The sequence below is a fragment of the Brachyistius frenatus genome, unplaced genomic scaffold, assembly GCF_029030835.1.
Source record: "Brachyistius frenatus isolate BFR_SWC_R1_liver_20210118 unplaced genomic scaffold, ASM2903083v1 Contig_25, whole genome shotgun sequence".
NCBI classification, from domain to species: domain Eukaryota; kingdom Metazoa; phylum Chordata; class Actinopteri; family Embiotocidae; genus Brachyistius; species Brachyistius frenatus.
In genome coordinates this window covers 1,778,066-1,799,967 of record NW_027210624.1, presented here as the reverse complement: position 1 = coordinate 1,799,967, position 21,902 = coordinate 1,778,066, and the positions used below count along the sequence as shown (strand labels likewise).

The following is a 21,902-nucleotide window of genomic DNA, read 5'->3' as shown; positions in this document are numbered from 1 at the left end:
AGATGCCGAATCTCTTCGTTTGCCACTCGTATGGGGCTTCTGGGAGTCTTCCTGGTTGCCTGGCAACTACTCTAAAAGGTAAATGGTTGTAAGTGTAAATGGTTGTATTTCCAGGTTTTTGTACATATTTTTGGTTTTGTACTGTGCACAGAGCCGGGCTGGCTGTTTCCATGTGTTTCCCGTCTTTATGCTAAGCTAAGCTAACCAGCCTCACAGATAGGCTGCTGTCCAATCTTCTGATCGAACTCTTGGCAAGAAAGAGAACAAGTGCATTTCCCAAGCCACTTGTAAAAATAGATTTTTGCATCAGCCTGCTGCCGGCTGTCATTTAGCTGTTTATCACCGTCTCAACATTGATACACACCTTCATAAATAAAAGCAGGAAAGAGTCTCGTATGTGCATAATTAGTGGAATACTGGGAATAAATGTAACAACAGTCGTACATTTTTCTCTTGACTAAATTACCCCAAAGATGTGGAAGAGGAAAAAAAAAAAAAAAAAAAGGAAAAAACATCTGTTACCTGTGTCCTGCTCTCTGGGACTGTACTGTGACTCTCTTGGGGGAGACAAAATAGGAGAGGCAGGAATGAGGTATGACTGTGTGTGTGTGTGTGTGTGTGTGTGTGTGTGTGTGTGTGTGTGTGTGTGTGTGTGTGTGTGTGTGTGTGTGTGTGTGTGTGTGTGTGTGTGTGTGTGTGTGTGTGTGTGTGTGTGTGTGGATAAGGAGGGGTAAAAAAAAAAAAAAAAAAACAAGCTGGCAAGGGGAAGGATGAGAGGCAGGCTGTGGGGGGAGCGAGGGAGGTGAGGATGGATGGAGTGCAGTGGGGGGAAAGAGAGAAAAACCTCAGCGGAACAAAAGACCTTCAGGATTAATTAGGCGTCAGATTGGTTGCAGGGCGCAGCGGGGGGGGAGGAGGGGGGAGAGAAACGGAGGGAGAGGGAGTTTAGCATTCTGGGAAGACCTCGTGTCCTCAGCCCTCATATTTCAGCCTGCCTGCCCGTGAGTATACAACAGCCAGCTAGTTAAGGCCTGCGCGGCGCCTGGAACCACTGTCCACCGGGTTATGGATGGAGTCCCTTCTCCATCTTCATGTATTTTTATGTTATCCCACTGGGCAATAAGAGGAAACACAGAGGTCATATACAGGTGGGACGCGTAATGTTTACATGATGGCTTTCACGGCCAGCAGTCCCGCTCTTTGTGCATATTTTTGCACATGTGTGCGCATGTACGGCATGTGCGCGTGAGATCAAAGGGGAAATATTATTCACTACCTGTTCTCAGCGTTTCCTTCCCGTTTGCTCTAGCTGCCAAATTAGAGGAGTGTGAACACACAAAATAAATGCAGCTGAACTCATTCTGAACTTTCGCTGCTCTGATCAGATGACGTTTTTTTTCTTCTTTTTTTTTTCTTTTTTTTTGGAACAATTACTTCCAGAACGGCTGAATTGCTGATTCGGGTCACAGGCGTCACCTCTAAATCCGAGAGGCGAACCCGAAGCTGCCTGTTAATACCATCTTCCGCTGTCATTGTCACACAGGGATGTTTCTGCGGCGACCTTTGATGCCGCTTCTTGCCCCTCCGATACAGGAAGCGCTGAACTCTGCATACAGATGACAGGCGGGGGTTGCCGGGAGTCACGACGTCTTCACCCGACGCCGTCTTCCTCGCAAAGCACTTAGCAGATCAAATAAAAGCCAGTCTGGAGGCAGGAGCAAATCATGTCCTTCCAACATTTGTACCAATCACTTCGCTATCACAGAGGTGGATCGTACGTACGCCTCTGAGATATCTCGGCAGCGTGAACTTTGGAACAAAGTGTTCTGGGTAGATGGGCTGATTAGTCGGTCGATTGGCGACACAGAACAGTGATCAAACTTTCACAGATTGTGTTATGTAGAGAGAGAGAAAAAATGCGCTGCTCACAGCATGAATAGTCATCATGTGCTTTAGTCAGAGGCTGAAAGAAAAAGTTTTCCCTCCCGGTGACTTTTAAGCTTTCAGACGAAGAAAAGTTTGACCCGGCTCGCTGCACTTATTCATCACATCGGGTAGAAAAGATGATGAATTACTAATAGCGCTGGCAGAGTTGTCCTCACAGTTGCATATAACTTTAGCCGGAGAATGCACACGCTCTGACTTTCAATAGCTCCGCCGTCGCACCTGGTTGTACGTCGGCAGGTACATAACAAATCCATTCCCGCTGCCCCGTTGGCCGTCTGTGCATCCCGGATGAATCCCGGGGACTCTGTTTGCACTCTCCCGAGATGAACTCGCTCCCGCTGATGGAGAAATGAAACGCCGCAGTCGCAGGCAGACGCTCGCGGTTCGACGAGGAGGGTCTTCAGCACAAAAGGTTTAAACAGAAGTCGACTTAGCTTAAAGAAAGCCAGCGGGGTGTGTGTGTGTGTGTGTGTGTGTGTGTGTGTGTGTGTGTGCGTGTGCGTGTGTGTGCGTGTGTGTGTGAGGTAACATCATTTAATGTGAGGATGTTTCATGTTTTCAGCGTCAGTTCACATGTAAGGTAGACAGACTGTATGCAACACGGGTAGAAAAGCGAAGGTGAAACCTGTTAACTCAATGAAAAAGTGATGCAAAGTGACAAAACGGGGGAAACAAAAAAAAATGATCGCGTAGCATCGTTCTCCAGTAAAAACAAAAAAACAACAACATACATCTCCTAATTTGGTGCATTTCTTTAAATTAAAACTGAAACATGAAGTGTTTCTTTTTTGAGGAGGAACACATTTCGACAGCGTGTCTGCTCACGAGGCGTTCGACGTCGTAAACGTTCACCAAAGTTTCCGAGGCGCTCGTCACTGTCGTTCTGAGCGTGAAAGAAAGAAGGAAAGCAGACTTGAAGCTTAAAAATATGCTTTGGGTCATGAGGGAGATGTGAGCTGTTTCATGCTGTTACATACAGCTGGATTCATTATAACAGAAGTTAATCTCTTTCATCGCAGCATGTTAAACTACAGTACTTTGTTAGAAATACTGCATAACAGCGACTTTATTACAGTGCAGATGAATAAATGACTGTAAATACGAAACGCAACAGTAAAATGAAATCATCTCGTTTTAAATGTATTCTTTTTGTTCCCTGAAATATTTAATCGAATCCGCTGTCACAGAAAACCACCAGTTTCCTTGTTCGGGGTGTCAGTGATGTTTTTTTTATTAACTATATTGCATTTCCTGTGACTTCTTCACAGTATAAGACATCTTATATTTAACTGGAATCAGCAGTAGAAAGTGTTTGTGTGCATCACTGATAGCCTTCAGAATAATAAACAGTGATGCTGATATCAAAACGCTGACGTTACGTGCAGAATTTCTCGTGAATCTTTCCAGTGCAGCCATTTGATTCCAGTGGAGGATGGTGGACTTACTGTCATGATAGGAAATCACAGCATGTCAGTTCACTTGACGGCAACGTCTGACCATAAATAGAATCGGGACAGTTCTTGATTTCATGAAAAAGGGAAGGATTTCACTGTTGACCATTCACCACCAGACATATATACAATCTTAAAAATAACACAAAAAGAGGGCTGCTGTTTCTCAACAGACAATATCAGTGATTTGTGGATTACACCGGACTGGAAACACAAATAATCTTGGTGCCGGTGTTTTCATCATTTAATCATTTTCTTCTTTAAAAGACATGAATGATTACATAAATTGATAATCATGTGCAAAGATTGGAAGGACCTGAATACTTCCTTTCTGCTGTCCTGTCATCCAGAGACGTAAATACATATATATATATATATATATGTATATGCACACCTCTTCTCTCCTTGTTTCAAATTCTCCCACTTCTCTCCTCTTTCTGTCTCCTTCACAACGAACCCCTCCGTGTCAACCGTCGTCTCCTCTGAACCACTTCATAGAAAAACACATTTACAACTTGGGCTTGTTTAGTTGCGGCGGCTCCTTCCCGCAAACAGACTCTGCGGCGCTGCTGACATTCAGCGCTCTCTCTCAGTACTCTTATTAAAGCTTAACCCCGGCGGCGGTCGGGGGAGACGCCCGCTCGCCGCCCGTGGAGGTGGAGGGACGAAGATCTCGCCGTCTTCAGGCGAACCGCTCGTTTGTCTCGGTTTCTTTTTACCGCTCGCTCTTCACTTCACTCGTGTATTACAGGAGGACGTAGAAGAAGAAGAAAAAAAAAAAAAAGGATATAAAGAAAACAGCTTGTTTAATCTGCTGCGCAGCGTGTAGGAGCTTGACATGCATTCATTAGAGAAAGCGTTTGATGCATCAGACAGTACAGAGCGCCGGTGTGTCATTTCAAAAAGAACATGTACAATAGATATAGACCTTCAGTGCTCTTTGTCTTTTCTTTTTTTCTTTTTCTTCTTCACTTGGATATTGACTCTCCGTTCGGTCTATTGTCATGCCTCTGCTGCTCTCTCTGCCGGCCTGCTGCAGGAGCTTATGAAGTGTGTGTACTGTACACGCACCACTCTGTGTGTGTGTGTGTGTGTGTGTGTGTGTGTGCACTTGAAAGGTGAGGCGGAAAAGGAAAGAAAAGGTGACAAAATAGAGCATGTGCATTTGTTACAGTCTATCTCGGGTTGTGCTTACTCTGCAAACGCCACCTGATGGATTTTTTTAGTAAATGTTAAAAGAGCAGGGGGCCACAGTCGGATTCCTCCGGCACGCTCAAAAGGCTTTCTGAAGCGCTTATTTACATTCATTTCATCCGCGGGCTGTGAAGTGCATATTATATTGTGTCAAGCGTGCTCCAGTGTGTGTGTGTGTGTGTGTGTGTGTGTGTGTGTGTGTGTGTGTGTGTGTGTGTGTGTGTGTGTGTGTGTGTGAGAGAGACAGAGGGATCATGCTCTGTTTAAGCCTCTTCTGTCAGGGGGTGTTTTTGTTAGAAGCCACATTCATCAGTGCAGAAACGAGCAGCGCTGCTTCGTCCAAAGGGCCGAGGTGGAAACTTATAGCTGGATAAACATGCTTGTACGACTGTTGTCGGGTGGAAACCTCACATCTCCAAAGTGTCAGCTGAGCAGCACTGTGTGTGTGACGTCAGTGTGTTCAGTTTGTCCAGCGGGATGTGAAAGGTGCTCCTCCATAGAGGAACGTGGGCACAACACTCACAACAGTGTGTGAGCCTGCATGCAGCGTTATGCACACAGAGCTGCAGTTAGGGACCGTCTCAAAAGTGCAAAATGCAAAGCAGCTTTTCAGATTTTTTTTTTTTTTTTTTTTTTTTTTATACAATCTTAATCAAAAGACATGTCGGACCAACTTTTACTATGAAGCTGTATGTGTTGTGTAATGACCTCCTATTCTGTAAGTTTTTAGAGGAAAATCACCATCATATTTCCAGAGTGTTAAAACTTTGTCTTATTTCAGTCTGGCTTTTAAAAGCATTTATTCAACTAAATTTAAACTTTGATTTTTAATGTTTTGGATTGATTTGTTTGATTAAGATTAGAAATGAAAATGTAAATATTGTAAAAAAAAAAAAAAAAAAAGTTTTTATGATCTGCTATGTTTAAACATAGCAGATCATACATAGGAGAATAAAACAGCTTCACAGTGAATGTAAAGTAAACAGTGGATGATTTATGCATCTGAATCTTAAAGTTTCAATTTTTTTAGAACTCAGATGTGTTAAGAAATGTAGTTTAGACTTACTGTGTTTCTGTCAACATCTATTTGTATAGAGCATATATTCGGTACTGTACATATGTGTGTGGCTCACCAGAGCTGTATTGCTACTGAAGGACAAAAAAGGAAAAGAAAAGAAATCATCGAAATATAAAAAAAAACTTGTAAAAATGAAAAAACGTGTTTATTGCAGGGTTTACACGTGTTTGATCTACTTAATTAGAGTCATAATTATAAAGAAACAACTCACGCTCGCACATCCAACTCGTATAATTAAATGTAAACAGCAAACATTTGTATTATTTAACCAGATATATCCAGTGAATCCTGTATAATTAGGGATTATGTCAGTACATGTCAAGATTTACATCAAGTTGCAGTGTTCAGTACTGATGCAGGAAGTAGTGAGCTCTTTATGTAGCAAGGAGAAAAGTTAGGGTGGTGGATGAGATTTTCATGCTGACGACACCAATTTTTTCTTAACCTTAACCAAAGGTTTTACCTGTCTAATGCTAACCATAACTTAACCACAGTTTATCTGCCACAATCATAGTCTTTTCCTAACGTTACCTGTACTGCGTTGCCATATGCAGATATCATAAATTAGCATTTTACCAACATTGGCATTGGACAGAATCCAACGTTCCTGCCTGACGATCGGGTTTACGGAAGCCAAAATCTGCTCTTTTCTCTTCAAATGCATTTTCATTTTGTTGTTATTTACTTGTGGCTGAAAAAAAGAATCAGGATTTGACTCACAATAGACAGATTAGATCTAATGCTGCACACACCAAAGGCCCGTGAGCCCAGAACAAAGTTAGCTACCTGTCCCGACCGCTCCCATTATTTTTGCCAATCTCCATCATGTCAGTGCGGCGCCCCAAACCAACACAACATTGACATTTCCCCATGATCCCTTGTTGACTGTTAGGAATTCAAAAAGAGCACCCAGAGCTATGAATCAAATGTCAGGCGCGGCGCTGTGGTGGAAGCGTATCAATATCTGATGATGTATGGCCGGCTGCGGGGCCTTTTGGCCGCAGCAGCACCCACAGACATGACACGGAGTCGGGTCGGCACTTAGTCACCAGCAGAGGGAGGGCCGCTGGATAAATGACTCCTTCAGAGGCAAATGGACTCAGCACACTGTGGAAAAAAAAACAGCTGAATAAGTTACGCAGTCCTGTACTCAGTCATGAAGGATATTTAGAATAAAACCAAACCAAAACCACAGGAAGTAGATTCTTGTTTCCAGTGTTGCTGTCTGGATGATGATTTTTTTTTTTTTTTTTTTTTTTTTTTTTTTACAGTGTTATAATGCAGCCATCGTTCGAGCCGGCGTGCTTGGAAATTAGTGAGTTTGTTTGTTTGTATTCTGCACATCAAACCCTTGACAGCACATTATGTTACGGGCGTTTGCTCGACGGGGGGGACAGAGCAGCGCCTGAGAGCTCCAGTGTTTCCCCTCATCTGCATCTCTGATCTCCGCGCCGAGAGGAAAGCGGCGCTTGGCAACAGACGTTCGCGGGCTACGTTCAAAGGGTGGCGCCAGGGTTTGCAGTCGCGTTTGATTGCCAGGGTCGAGTCCACCAAAAAGAGCCACGGCAGTATCTTCAAGAGCAGCAGAGATGAAGGCGCGGCCGGGCGGAGGCCGACACGATCGGCCACCCTTTGGAGGGAGCCATCGCTGCCCTCCAGAGGAGCCATTTGAATGGCTCGGCTCTTTTAAGACAGGAAAGTCGGTGCCAGATCCTCCCGTTATGAAGCCGCTGCTGCAGCTTCTCCACCTGTCACAGCAGCAGATAGTGTTTTTGTTGGTGTTGTTATTTCTATGGCGTCAAGCTGTCTGGCATAAAATATTACAGATTCCAGACTGAGCTTCTATGTTGGGAGATTGAGAGCAGAGTTTGACTGATAAATCTGTCATCCCAGCATATGACTTTTATTAAAAAAAATACTTCCAATAGAGTCTATCTTTGGTCAAAATGGTTTTGCTGTAATTATTACTATATCTCTGCCTATATATACGTACATCTGTCTGAACGCTGATTCAGAAGTAATTACAGCACAGAAATTCCTCTTTATTTATTTTTACATGAATCATTTTAAAAGTTTGTTTTCAAAGTGTGACCTAAAGTAAACACTGCACAACATAAACACACGTAGCATGAGGAATCTCGATCTTAGAAAACCTGCCAGCTGACCTAATGCATGTCATGAACTGAGAAGAGAGATGTAGAGTGCAAAGTTAGCATCGTCAATAAAGCCACTATAGCCACATCTATGGTAAATATGACAGATGGAAAGTGCAATTATCCTTTAAATTTAACAAAAAAGTCCTACATACCAGTAATGGTGCGTATGAACGGAGCATCAGTCCTGAAGATCAGGTGATTGTTTCCATCATCCAGCTACACAAAATCTGGCTTCTGTGCGTAGCGCTGTGAAAGCTGTATAACACTGACTCGGCCATATCCATAGGCTGTAGATAAACACGTATGTAGTCCTCGTGCAAGTCTTTGGTGTAGTCTTTAGTGCCCTGAAGTGCAATACCACTGAGTGCCACTAGGGGCTGGTTTAAAAAATAAAGATAAAAAAAAAAAACCTCTGGCTCTAACAGACTCTAATTTTTTCCACAAGTGATTGCGGTGTCTTTCACCAGATTCCCTCCTTCTGATCCGTGTTGTGGTGGTCCTTCTGAAAATAATTGAATCATTAATTAGATATTAGGCCTCAAACAGAGGTTTGTTTGGGGTCGTGCTTGGTTAGATTGACAGGCCGGGGGTGCAGCAGGGTTGCGGAGCATAGTGCCCTCAGGTTCTCAGTCGATTCGACCCCTCTGTCCTCCCCAGCTCATCCAAATATGGTCAGTTCAGGCGTCAAAAAAACAAAATGCCGGCTGTCACCGCCTGTCTGTATCAGAGCGAAAGCATCACAGCGCCGGACTTTAAACGGGACCCTGCAGGTAGTTTTCAGCTCCTCTCTTGACATACTTGTAAATCCCAGACCCTCAGCTCTCAACGTCAGACCCTCAGTCCTCTGGAGACCTTCGGTTTAGACTCTCTTGTACGAACCATGACAGAAATCAACCCTGCAGTCACTTCCATATGAAATCTCCCAGTATTCATAACTATTGATTTTTTTCAGACAATTAGCTACAGTTGGCAAGTACTTACTGGAGTTTATCACTTCAAAGTGGTTAATAAATCTCTGCGGCGGTACACTGTTCGCTGCTGGTACAGATTTTAAATTATTCTTTACAACATACATACAAATTTCCCCCCTGAACGAGGCAGCAAAGAGGCTGATCTCTCAGTGTCTCTCTCTCTCTCTCTCTCTCTTGCTGTATCATGGGCAAATTAATGGGAGTTGTGTGAACAGCCCTCAGGGGCCTTTGGAGTGGCCTCCTCCTCCTCCTCCTCCTCCTGCTCGTCCTCATCCTTCTCCTCCTCCTCCTCCTCCTCCTCCTCCTTCTCCACCCTCCCTTAGTCAACTGTGTACTGTAGATGATAGACTCTTGTTAAATCCTCACAGCTGACCCTCTCATTTCCTCCTCTGTCTCCACGCGGGCTCTAAGTGCCTCCCTGCTCGTCTCCTCCGTCTCTTCTCTCTCTCCACCCTTCCCTCCATCCCTCTCGGGGGTAGGTCATGTTATCTTTTCGCAGGAGTCCCTCTGCTGGCCTTTGGTGCATAATGTATAAAGCCGGCAGTGTGTGTTTTACACTGCGCCTGACATTATTAAGTCGTTTCAGGCATATCGCTGCTTTTATCTCCACCGTGGAGGTTAATCAGAGGGGATTTATACCGAAACGACTCAGGCACACTCCATCCGTTGTCACACTGAACCTTTTCTTTTTTTTCTCTCTCCTCTCACTCTCTGTCATCTCCTCTGCCCTGTGCATATTTTAAAGACAGATCCAGGAAGAGGATGTTAGTTCAGTCAGTCAACTGTCTGGTGAAACAGGAGTGTCGTAAAATCATCTTTTAAATGGCAGGAAACCACAAATACTGCTACTGTGGTGTTGTGTGGCATTTAGGAAGAAAATGCAACATAATTGCATTTCCAATTTCCCCCTGAGGGTGATTACAGTAATTACTGCTTAGTGTAATCCAATCTGAAAAAAAATTAATTATATTGAATGTAATGTGAAATACTGCAAAGAACTGTATTGGATTGTGTCTTTTTCTAACAAGACAGACTTCCTGTTTCCAGAAAGTGAGAGAAAAAAACCTTTCAGATAGATTTTCTAAGGATTTTGTCCGACTGATTTGATTTGAAGATTTTATAAACGTACTCGCCAGGCTGGTTGCAGTTTGAATGTTGTTGTGTTTGCATTGTGCGTCTCTGCTCACCTCATAGTTATCTAAGACAAGATCCTGCAAAAGACAGAAAAGAACAAATTCGACATGACCATGAGTGAACTGTAAAATTACTAAACTGCAACTAAATAATTTTTTTATTCATCCTTATACTTTTTGACTTCCATATCATCTCCACCTCTGAACTGCTGGACCTGCACCCCTACCCTGTGCTCCATAATATGTTTATCTATGCTGCTTCTATTTGAGTATTTGGGGGCCCTTTGCCTTCGGAGAGCAGACAGTGGAGAGGCGACAGAGGGGGAAGAACATGTAACAAAGGATCACAGTTGGAGTCAAACCAATGAGTTTCATCCTCACTGTAGAATCCATCTAAACCCCTGCAGTCAGACACCAGATGCCCAAATATTTTCGTTATTGAAATATTCAGTAACCCAAATTTACATGGAACTAATTTGTTGTATATGAGGTAATTACGCCAAACATATCTATGTCTTAACATTTTTACAGCAAGTAGTTGATTAATCAGGAAGTCACAGGGATACCTGTAGTTGTAACTATATCTTGGCTAGCGCTCCTCATTTCATTCCTGGTCTTACCTGTGAGTACGTCTGCCATCTGACAGTCTACATTAACACTTGCCCCCCTGGCTAATGTCTGATTTTAAAACCTGCAGCCGATTCAGTGACGGCTCTGCAGAATAAACACTGCAAAAAGATGCTACTGTTGCTTTGAGGCAGAGAATTTGGATGAGCTGTGCTGAAAACCATTCAGAAGGGGGCTCGTAAAGGTTATTCGGGGACCTGGCAAGCACGGTTTCCAGATTACAACCACACCAAACATGGCGCCACAGATGGGCCAGGCCCTGATAGCATCTATGTTGTCGTAACTGGCTGGGCTTGTTTGATCAGATGAAGAGAATTTAGATTGATAATGAGTTTCAGAGTTAGTCGCGCTTAACATCTGCGGTCGGTGGCTATGAGTCAGTAGCTTCAGTTCGTTTTGGCTTGAACAGTGGGGTTTTTATTTCCCAAATTAATGTTTAGATTTAGGCTTAAGAGCATTAGTGGCTCAGAGCAGATGCAACCAATCAGGGGGCATGTGAAGCTGGCTGTGACCAAAGTTTAGGTCACACAGTTTGAATTTAGTTTTATGTTATCCATAAATTACACGTTTTCATTCTCTGCATAGGTAAAACCTGTCCGATATACTCTCATTTAATGATGTGGCAGTCATATTTGTCATGAATTGTATGTTTTTTTGTCAATGACAAGCTGACAAAAGGCTCCGTCTCTTCCAACATGATTTGAGAAGAAACTCTGACTGTTGAAATCATATTGTTGCATGTTGACACTTGACCTGATTGTCATTTGCTGTGCCTGTGTTTGCTGCATTGTATCCTTAAACTCTTAAGTTTAAAAGCAGAAAGGTGACATGCTAACAGTGACAGTTCTTACATGCTGATGTGTAGCTGTGAGTTGTGTTTTTGTAAGCTAACGATTTGCGCTAAACACATATAGCTGGCTGATGGAGGTGTCGTGAGTTTTCACCTGAAGGTGGTGCCAAAGGAATAAATTGGGATTATCAAGAGTTCTAAAAATGAATCCTGAGAGGGACAATTTGAGGGAAATCCACCCAATAGTTGTCGAGACATTTCACCAATAAACAAAAATATCAACCTAATGGTGGCGCAAGATAACATGTGATGTTACTCATTCTCTGGGGAACATGAATGTCTGTACCATATTGTCCAAATCAATTCAACAACTAGATGTTGTGATACTTTAGTAGATAAGTGAAAATGACCTGCTGGGGAAGCTAGATCTCATTAGGACTCATCCCTTGGCCACCTTGAATGTGTGTCCAAATTTCATGGCAATCCATCCAGTAATTGTGGAGACATTTCTCTAATAACCAAAATTGTTAACTTTATGGTGGTGTGAGTGGGATACATTCTCAGAGGAGAAGCAGAAACCTACCGTAACACCACACACTGGTTTGTGAACTGTTGTTTTAAAGTCTGGCATTTCAGCCAACACCAATTCAGTTTTTTGGAGCCAGATGTGACCATATATGGACGAACTGGAGAGAAGACAGGGTTAGATCTGATAGAGAACCCATGAACACTATGCCCCGCCCACCTACTCCGGAAAATTGACTGAGCCTTAGGCATGTCAGTGACTTTAATGAATGACAACATTATGACTTGTGGAAAAAATGTATTGACTTTGTATATCATGAGAGAATTTGAATGGGAGTCTATGGAGCCAGAGGCATTTTGGAGCCGCCCCCTAGCGCCCCTCAGTGGAATTGCACTTCATGGTACTTATGCATTGACTTCACTTGTCAGACCTGTAAGCTATGTCCACTTTTTCATACAGTCTATGTCTGAGGACAATGAACTGTGTTACAATCCGCCATGTTGAAAAGCAACGATCACCAAAGTCATTAGGATTTATCCTCAGTGGATTACGAATGTCTGTTCAAAATTTCATGACGATTCTTCCAATAAGTGTTTAGATCTTTCAGTCTGCACCTACTGGACAATTGTGACCCAATGATGATTCATCTGTCTGCACTAATCTAGTCCTAACTGTCCAATTAAAATATTTCAGTCGGGACCAAAATAGTGGACCGTCCAACTGGACATTATCAGTCATGCTGCTGGCGTGAAATCCCGTTTTATATTCTAAGTTGTGTCTTGCCTTTTGTCATGTATTTGGGAGTACAGTTGGGACGGATCCTTCCAGGAGAACTGGGACGTCAGGATTGATTGCGGCCCCAAGTGAAGAACATGAAAGAAAATAATGAAGCACATCATCACTAGGAAGTAGTGTCCTTGATTTTTGGATGTGGTGGCTCATCCTTGACTCTGATCCTTACCACAAGCACCAGTCTTATCGTCTTGGTTTCCACCTTTTCAAGCCTAATGAGGACTCTCTGCTTGAGCTCTGCTTTGCTGTTGGAAACCTGTGGTGCAGCATCGGGTCCCCCCCCCCCCCAACCCTCTCTCACCCACTCTGGGGAAAGAGGGTGGGGTAGCAAAGACAGATCAATTGCACGATCGCTGTCCCTCTCTCTCTCTCTTCTGCTCCTTCATCTGCCTTTGTTCTCGCTCGCCAACATCAAGCATGTGGTTTGAAAGGGAAAAAAAACCCTCTTGTTATGATGACGACGACCGCATGGTGCTGCCTGGCTGCCTGATCTGACTGTCAAGGCCCCGCTGTTCAGGCAAAAAGTTTGATTCACACACACAAACACGTGCGGGTGAAATCTGTTCCACGGGCTTCGGGGCCATCTGGCCGTTGCACAAGAAAAGGTTGGGTCTGGTTAGAGGCGAGGTGCGAGACTGTTTCACGGCACTCCAAAATTTGTACACAGTTCAACTTCTCGGGGTTTGCGCTTTGTTGCTGTCACACGACACAACACATCTTTCAACTGTCAACAAAAGGAGAGACAGCAGAGCAACTGCTGAAAGGAAATCCGAGTCCAGGCATACCTGTTTTGTTTCTTTTGTTGTTGTTTTTCCCTCTTATGATACAGATCTGGAGGACAGTGAGAGAAAGAGCGTCAGATTTAAGACTGAGAAGTGATGCTGTGTCATATGGAGAACAAACAAGAGGGAAATCTGTCTCGCCGCGAGAAGTCTTGCTTTTCGAGAATCTAAAAAGCCCCCAGAGGCAGCGTTTCCACCAAATGAATAGATATCCATTTTCAAAAGCCTCATGCTTGGCAGCAGGGGAGGGGGACGTGGTGAAGGAAGGCTGAGCTGGTGGTGGAGGCGGCTGGTGGGTGGAGGGGGATATCTAGGCAGAGGGCAGACACTATTAAAACTCGGGAGAATGAATTGTTAAATACCTCTATAAAGAAATATAAGACATGGCCTCGTTTTTATGCTGCCTGGGCCGCTCTGCAGGCGGGTGATAAGGTGGTGAGGGCGGTGGGTTGAAGTGTGTGTGTGTGTGTGTGTGTGTGTGTGTGTGTGTGTGTGTGTGTGTGTGTGTGTGTGTGTGTGTGTGTGTGTGTGTGTGTGTGTGTGTGTGTGTGTGTGTGTGTGTGTGTGTGTGTGTGTGTTTCCCTGAGGGTGGGGTAAAAATCAAGCAGTGATGTTCATAAAGGAGTGACACACTCACACACACACACACACACACTCACTCTCTTTAACATGGCTGCCTCAGTTTTACACTCAGCGTTTCACCAGATTAACTGAGGTGTGCGGCAGCATATGGAGAACGTTACGGAAGGCCTTAAAACGCAATCAGTGAGGAATCGGGAGTCTTCTGTCATTATTTCTCTTTGGGGGCCGCAGCGCTAAACAATAAATTATACCGTTGAGCACTTTTCTTTTTTTTTTCTTTCTTTTTTTTCCCTCTGACTCGCAACACACAGGCACACAGGCCATCACCTCCACCAGCAGGCACACACTTCTAGGTCAAGCAGCAGCGGAGAAAATTTCCCCCGTTGACATTTTGTGTTTCAGGCGCAATATTGACTTGAGAGGAGAAGCAGCGGGAGGATTGTTGGTGACATTCCACATTACCTTGGAGAAAGATGCTGAACTGTTTACGTGCACAAACAGTGGGGCAGGGAGGTGTGTCTTTTAGCTCGTTGTTTTGGCTGTCGCTTTTGGTTGCAGCTTTAAAGTTGTTGTTTTTAGCTGAAGAAGGCAGCTTTTTGTTTTTAGCAAAAGTGAAGACCGGACTTACGTTCAAATGTTCTAATGAATGCTAATGTTGTTTTGTATTATCAGCACATAGCATATGCCAAAAACAAAAATGTTAAATATCTGGATGAAATTCAAATGATATTTAACACATTTTGGTTTCCACTTAACCACGTACAATATGTGCGTTTCTTTTGTTAAGATCCCGAATCTGACTGCAATCTGTTTTCGTGGGCTACATGCCAAGACCGGAGGGTGTTTGTGTTTTTCTAGAGATATTTGCTAACCTTCAGCGACTTGTGCACTGTAGTAGTTTTGTTGCGACTGTTAACCAAGCAACAATCTCCAGGACGGAAAAATGAATCCAACAAAACTGCAGTTCCTAAAATGCCCACTGGAGGCTGGCTCCAAAACCAATTCAATCCCCACAGACCTCCATGTTAATATGGCCAAGTCTACAGCAGAAATAAACATGTTTACAGTCTGGTACAAAGGATGGTTTTGATCTGAATTTCCCCGTTCATGACAATGCACATGGGGGATATTTTTTTTTTATCCAACTCACCCGTTTACATCACATTAAAGGCATGCATAATTAAGGGAGGGGCTGCTTTGAGTGACAGGTGGATACTGATACAGTTGGCGAGCTCCCTTCAAATCTACGTCTTCGACGGTCAGCTAGTTTTGGAAATCAGGCTTCATTCGGCTCGGCTCGACTCCACCCAAGCGTATCCTCTTCGCCCATTTTTGGATTAGCCAGAGAGTTGGGCGAAGTCACGCCGTGCCAAGATGGCGACAGTTCGAGTCGCCCACACTGAGCTTCCAAACCATGAAGTGGTTGGTGACACCATGGAGGCCATGTCGGTTTTTTATACAGCCGATGCTGTTAACAGGTAGCAATGACAGCTAACTAGCAAACAACTATCAACAAACCAACACAAACATGTGGATGAATAGTATTTAAACAAACATATTAATGGTCACCTGCACAGATCATCCAGTGGTTGAACTGATCAGGAGTCAGCTCATTTCTAAACTGTATGAAGTTGCTGAAGCTGATGACAAATGTTATTGTGTAGTTGCAGCTGCTTTTATCCCAGGAGACAGACCGAGTGTTTCTATAGACTGGTAATGGACGTAGTTACACATGGGAGGAGTAGAGATGATGTATGTGTCACTTCTTTTCAACATCTGGCTCAAATACATCTCAAATCAGACATCAATTTTTCTCAAGTGCTTCTCTTTGGAGATCGGCACGCTCGTTGATCAAGTCTGAATGGGGTCAAAGGTCAGTGGATCGGTTTTAATGTTGCTCTGTTGCTGCAGTGCCTCCTCTTGATTTGGGCTCATTGCGATATTGCTGCAATAAATCTCCTCCGCTACAGCTGTAGCACTTACTAAACAACTCCGGCTGCTTGTTTCTTCCACCCTGAGGTCGCCCCGAGGAACCGCTAAGTAAATTGGTCAGAACTAATGCAGGGAAGACACCAGGTGGGGCGACTAACACAACAGCCACCGCAGCAGTTTTCTGAGATGTATTCTGATTGGAGCTTACGTCAGTTACCTGAAATAGATTTTTTTTTTTTTTAAAAAAAAAAATTTAAATCCCCAATGCAGCTGTACAGGAGCAACGCTAAACTTGATGCTCATCTGAGAGGAAGCCGGCCGGCCGGCCCTCCTCCCGCCGTGTAGCAGGTCGCGCTGTCAGACCGAGGAGCGAGATCCTTGGCCCTGTTTTTCTGCCACATTAGGCTCACACTGGAGGTGGCACTCCACTCCCCCACTGAGGAGAGATAGTGTGAGCGTATGTTAGGAAACAGATAGGAGAAATGTATGTATCTGGATATTAGTGATGTAAGCAGAGAATTCAGAAGGAAACCACAGCTGTAAATCACGGCCCGTTTCTCTTTTTAGTCAGGTGATTACGTTGTTTCCGCCCAACAACTCTCAGGGTGAGGAAATTATAGGCTCTGACTTACGGCTGGCGTCTTGTCCCTGGCACATCACTGCCCTCTATCACAAACCAGCACGAGAGATAGAGAGGAACCTGACAATGGAGGAGGAGGAGGAGGAATGAAAAGACAAGGACTTAAAAAGATGGGAACAAGACCAAGAGGAAACATGAGAGGTGAAGGGGACCAGAGGAGAGAGAGAGAAACCAGAGGAGGAGGAGGAGGAGGAGGAGGAAGGGAGGGACAGAAAGCTGGGCCGTTTGCCAGGTTCTATTCCACCTTTGCTCTCCAGGCCTTTCTGAGCTGCCACCTTCCCTCACCTCTGTAATGTCATCAATGAAAAGGCCTTTAGGAGGGATGGAGGACTTGACTCCGGGTTCAGACACCAGCTGACGCTGCCAAGCCAAGCAGGATTCTGTTCCAATTAATTGGATGTCACTTTCAGGTACAAGGAACACCGCAGGTTGTTTTGGGTTTTTTTTGTTCCTCGCGCTACAGAATGTGAACATTGTGCAGGACTGGGACTCAGAGAGTCCAGTGAAGAACAACAAAACCAGGGCGCGTCTCTCAGGTGTTTACTGTCTTCATTATTATTTCAGATAATCTGTTGAACTGAGCCACAAGTTTGGTGACAGTCGCCTACAGTTTTGTTTTCAGTATTGACCTTTAATGACATAATTTACTGATTATCACAATTTTGGCCAATTATTTGAATAATGTTATAAATACAAATATTTTAGACTTGACGACACGCCCTCAGTGGAGGGCTGCTGTTAGTTTTGGCACCTGGTATTATTATTAATTTTACTCTTAGTTTCATGCTAAACAGCAAAAACTAAAACAATTCACAGGAGTTTTCATCAGTGACATTTCACTCTCGTGTTTTGCATTTCACATTTTTGTGTCCACAGCTTGCTCCATCTTTGTTTATGGTTACCATGGTTACATGTCTTCTCTTGTATTGCAAGGTTAAAGGAAGAGGTTCGTCGTACACGTCTCGGTGCAGTGATGCAACGGTACACAGTAAATCCAGTTCACGTTATCGTTTTCCAACTCTTTCTATAGAACCCTTCTCACTGTCAGTCCTGCTCACCTGGCATGAGCATGAGCATTACCACATTGAAGAGCAGACATTTATCCACAGGAACCAAGGTCCATGTTTTTATCACGTTGTTTACCTTTGATCCGGTTAGTTTTGATCTCACGTCACAATAATGCAAACGCACTAAAGAACTTATTATTCCAGCATGCAGCGTTCACTTTTCGACGCTCCTTTCTCTCCTATTCTCCAGAAAAAGCTTCAGGCTGACACCAGTGTCAGAGCAGCAATATGTGTGTATGCATACATACACATGAACCCACACACCACCCACCACACCGCAAGCTGTGAGCACCTTCACCGCCAGTTCCAACTGTGAGAATATTTCACAGCCCTGACGAGGGCTATAATGTGCAATATGTTCACTAATTCGGTCGCTCTAGCCGTTTTTCTTTTTTTTCTTTTTTTCCGCCCTTAATCTCTCCCTCCTCCTCTCTTACTCCATACGTCTGTCACTGTGGCATCTGTTGATGTCCTTTTAGCTACCGTGGATTCAATCTGTCCAAGAGGCCTTCTCTGTTGCCATCTCCCGGAGATCCATTTAGGCTTTACAGTTCCCGTGGAGGCCGCTTTGGAGAGCAAGTCCTTAATTACCAGCAGAGTAAAGAGCATGAGTATGTGTGTGTGATGTACACGCCTCGGCAACATCTGTTGAACGGTGTGGATTCAGTGGTTTGACTGGAGAGGTGCACGGTGAACACGGCATGAATGAATGGGAGGACAGTGTTTGCTCAAACTCGTGTTGAACGTGGTCGGATTGAGAGCTTATTTGCGGCATAAAGCAGAAAACAGGAAAAAGTTCTTCCACTGCAAAGGGTGCTTAAGCTTTCAGAGAGTCTGCGAATGGCAGATGGTGGAGGAAATGAAAAACATGTCAAAACTGTGTTCAACGTGTTCATCCACTTCAGTGAAGCTGGAGAGAAAACAATCAGAGAGATTGTGCTGGGAAGAGTGTCAACATCCTCTTTGATTTTTGGAAACAATGGCATTTATAATACGAGATACCTACGACACTAATAAGTCACAATTCATCAGACAGTGGTTATAATGATGTTAAAGTCAACAATTCTACAAGTTGCACCCCAGGTTTGACAGTTTTCTAAGGTTATTATAAAAATGTATAAATTCAAGGTTAAACAGGAAACACTCTCGCTGGTGTCGTCTGATCATAATCATTCTGTCTGCTCTTACAGTCCGTCATCTATTGCACATTCATACATCCTGGACGAGGGATCCGTCCTCTGTTGCTCTCCCTGATGCTTCTTTCTTTTTACTTTGTTTTTGAACTCCACACCAGGCGGAAAAGCAGATGTTTGTTGTCCTCTCAGGTTGACGGTTTCACAGCTGTCTCACGTCTGACCTCAGCCAGTCCAAGGTAGACAGTGCTACGGCCGGGAACTGAACTTTAATGGTTTTATGGCACCAACCGAATTGCTTTGGTGATATCTAATACAAAGAAAAAATCTTAATCCGGTACCAAATTTCGATGCCCGGTTTTCATCCGCAATAACACGTTTTCATTTTAAAAAGACTTTTGCTGTGTTAACGCAGGGCTTCATCTCATCAGCGTCAGTGAGCATTTACTCTACGTAGCCTCTAATCTTTATAAACCATTTTTTGGCCCCACATCTGTCTGAGTGGAGTGTGTCAGTAACTCCAGACCAGCTGGCATGTGAGGTGTTTAGGGAACTTCGGTAAATTGTACCTTCTAATGCTAACTTGCATGGTGCATGCTGCAACTGTAGCTCCAGAAGACAACTTGCATTACACTCTCCCCCTCTAAACTGCATGGAAACTAAAGACTTTTAACTTAATGTATAATAATATTTTCTTTTTCTTAAAACAGATTTCGTAGAATTGATAACAAATAAAGTATCGTTCAGGAATCTGTGTGGAAGTCAGGTTATCAGCACTGGTATTGAAAATTGAAAATAGAAAATGCCATGTGTTGTATACATTTTAAAGTCCTTTGAGGCATATTAGTGAGTTTGAACTGTACAAATAAAACTTGACCTGAACAATGTTTAACTTTTTGTTAGGGAGGTAAAAGGAAATAAAATAGTACCAAATTTAAAGCAATGACAAGAGCAGGTTCTGATATGTGGCTGTGACAGGCATGAAGTCATTACAGCATGCTGTTCAGTTATCTATAGCGCAATTATTCTAAAATAATCCTGGCTGTCATTGATGCAGTGATCTTGTAAATATGTAGATCTACATCCAGTCATAATATTTCATTTTCTTTCTACTAATAATCATGATACTGACAGTGTCGGTAACATCACTGCAGTGATGTTTAGAGAATGATTTCTGTATCTACTCAAAGCTGAACAGGTAAGTTTCCTCTCAGGCCTCACTGTATTATACCTGAACAGATTAGCACAGTGGAGTATCCCACAGCAGAATTAGACCTGGGCAGTCAGCCTCCACAGATTGTGTCTGGTAGAAATTAAGGGAGCGATTGTGTTTTTCAGGACTTTGCTGATTCAATATTCCACTTGGTGAGGGAGAAGTACCGGTCGCTGGTGGGCGGCTGCAGTCCTGCGCACGCTCGGCACAAATCCCTGGCAGGCATCGTAATGACCCGAGGTATGGCAAATTTCATTGACTTTTATATATCGCTTTGAATTATTGAGGTGGTGCAATATAGGGAGAGCGAGCGGGGGGGAAGGGGGGGTAAAAAGAGAGAGAGGACAAGAAAGGTGGGGAGGGAGCTCCAGTCAGAAAGAGAAAGAATAAACTGAGGGAGGGGAGAGGGGGAGAGTTGTACCTCGTGCAGGAGGAGAATATACCTCTCTGATGAATTATTGACTGTTCAGAGTCTCTGAGGAGAATGAAACACGGTGCTGAGTGTCAGTCATCCCCGCTGCATGCTGGACTCACACTGCTCAGGCAGCTTTGACAGCAGTTCCACATGCCACAGTGGGAATATTAACTAGATCAGTTTAATCTGAAACCTGACCGAGTGACACGCTGAAGGGCCAGTGAGGAGGAGGAGGAGGAAGAGGAGGAGGAAGTTTCACTCTGCTGTTCTGTAGCCTCAAACAATGAGGTTCATTATGACACATTTATTACTTACTCCACATGTTTGTTTCATGTTACACACACACATACTGCACATGTGTGTGCAGTCACTGACTCATACACACACTCCACATCTCTCATAACAAAACATGTATCGAGGCACTTGTTCCCACCGTGGTACACACACTGTTACACCCCAGAAGGATCTCCCATGAAATCGGGTTTTTAAATCTGCTTTTTACTTTAAAAAAAAAAAAAAAACTTCCAGAACTAAACTTTTAACATAAAAAAAAAAAAAGTGACTGAGGTTTTATCAACATTAATGCCGCCATTCTGCAAAACCAACATTTTCCTTTATGTTTTGGACTCTCATCCACACACAAATGCTGGGGAGTGTTGAGTTTGTATTTACAGTGTAGTGCAGTCAATTAAATGAGGCCAGAGAGCTGTGAACGGGATATTTCCTCACGTAGAGAAAAAAAAGTGGCAAACTGTCGTCCCAGTGCTCTCCAGCAGAACCTCTGGTTTTTAGCCAGCATGTTGTTACCTGATGATGTTATGAACAGAAGACAACACGAGGGTGGATCAATAAGTTCTGAGACTGCTCCTGTTGCTCAAAAACTGTGCGCAGCATCGTTACGTGCACAGAGCAGAGAGGAAACATACCCTTCGTGATTAAGGCCCGTGGCGTGATCAGAATCAGCACCTGAGTCACACATGGCTCTGTGAGCAGTGGTCCGGGTGTGTCTGCGAGTTTTTACGTTCCTGAAACTTGAGCAGAAAGCTCGCATCAAAGTTTGTGACTAATTATTGGAGAACAGAAAGAAGCAGCCGAGAGTCAAATCCAGTGAGTAGGAGTGGTGGGAAGCAATGATTGTGTTGTTGTGGGTGAGAAACTTGTGCGTTTTCAGTGTGCTGTGAGCGGACGCGTTGTCACGTCGGACACTTTTCTTCAGACGTCTCCGAACGTCACCGTAGAACTCGGTGTTCACACTCCGACTCTGGGGGAATGTGCCTTTATTAGTTAATCAGTTGTGAACAGGCTAAAAGAAGCGAGGGATGATGTGCAACACGAAATGCTCACCCAACCTTTGACACGTTGTATGTGTCAGTCAACCCCAAGAAATAAAACCAAAACTAGAATAAACAACTTCAGCAGCAATAAAAACGACCAACAAATGCTCACAGGTCTGCACATGTGGAGTGCTCACAC

At 43.9% G+C, this 21,902-nt stretch overlaps 1 protein-coding gene across 1 annotated transcript in view; it reads left to right on the top strand.

Annotated features, from left to right (window-relative positions):
- adarb2 (adenosine deaminase RNA specific B2 (inactive)) overlaps nucleotides 1-21,902 on the top strand; it is a 191,430-nt gene that overhangs the window by 135,611 nt on the left and 33,917 nt on the right. The window contains exon 4 of the mRNA XM_069698012.1: nucleotides 20,140-20,254. Within this exon, the coding sequence (XP_069554113.1) occupies nucleotides 20,140-20,254 (115 nt within the window). The remainder of the gene's footprint in view (nucleotides 1-20,139; nucleotides 20,255-21,902) is intronic.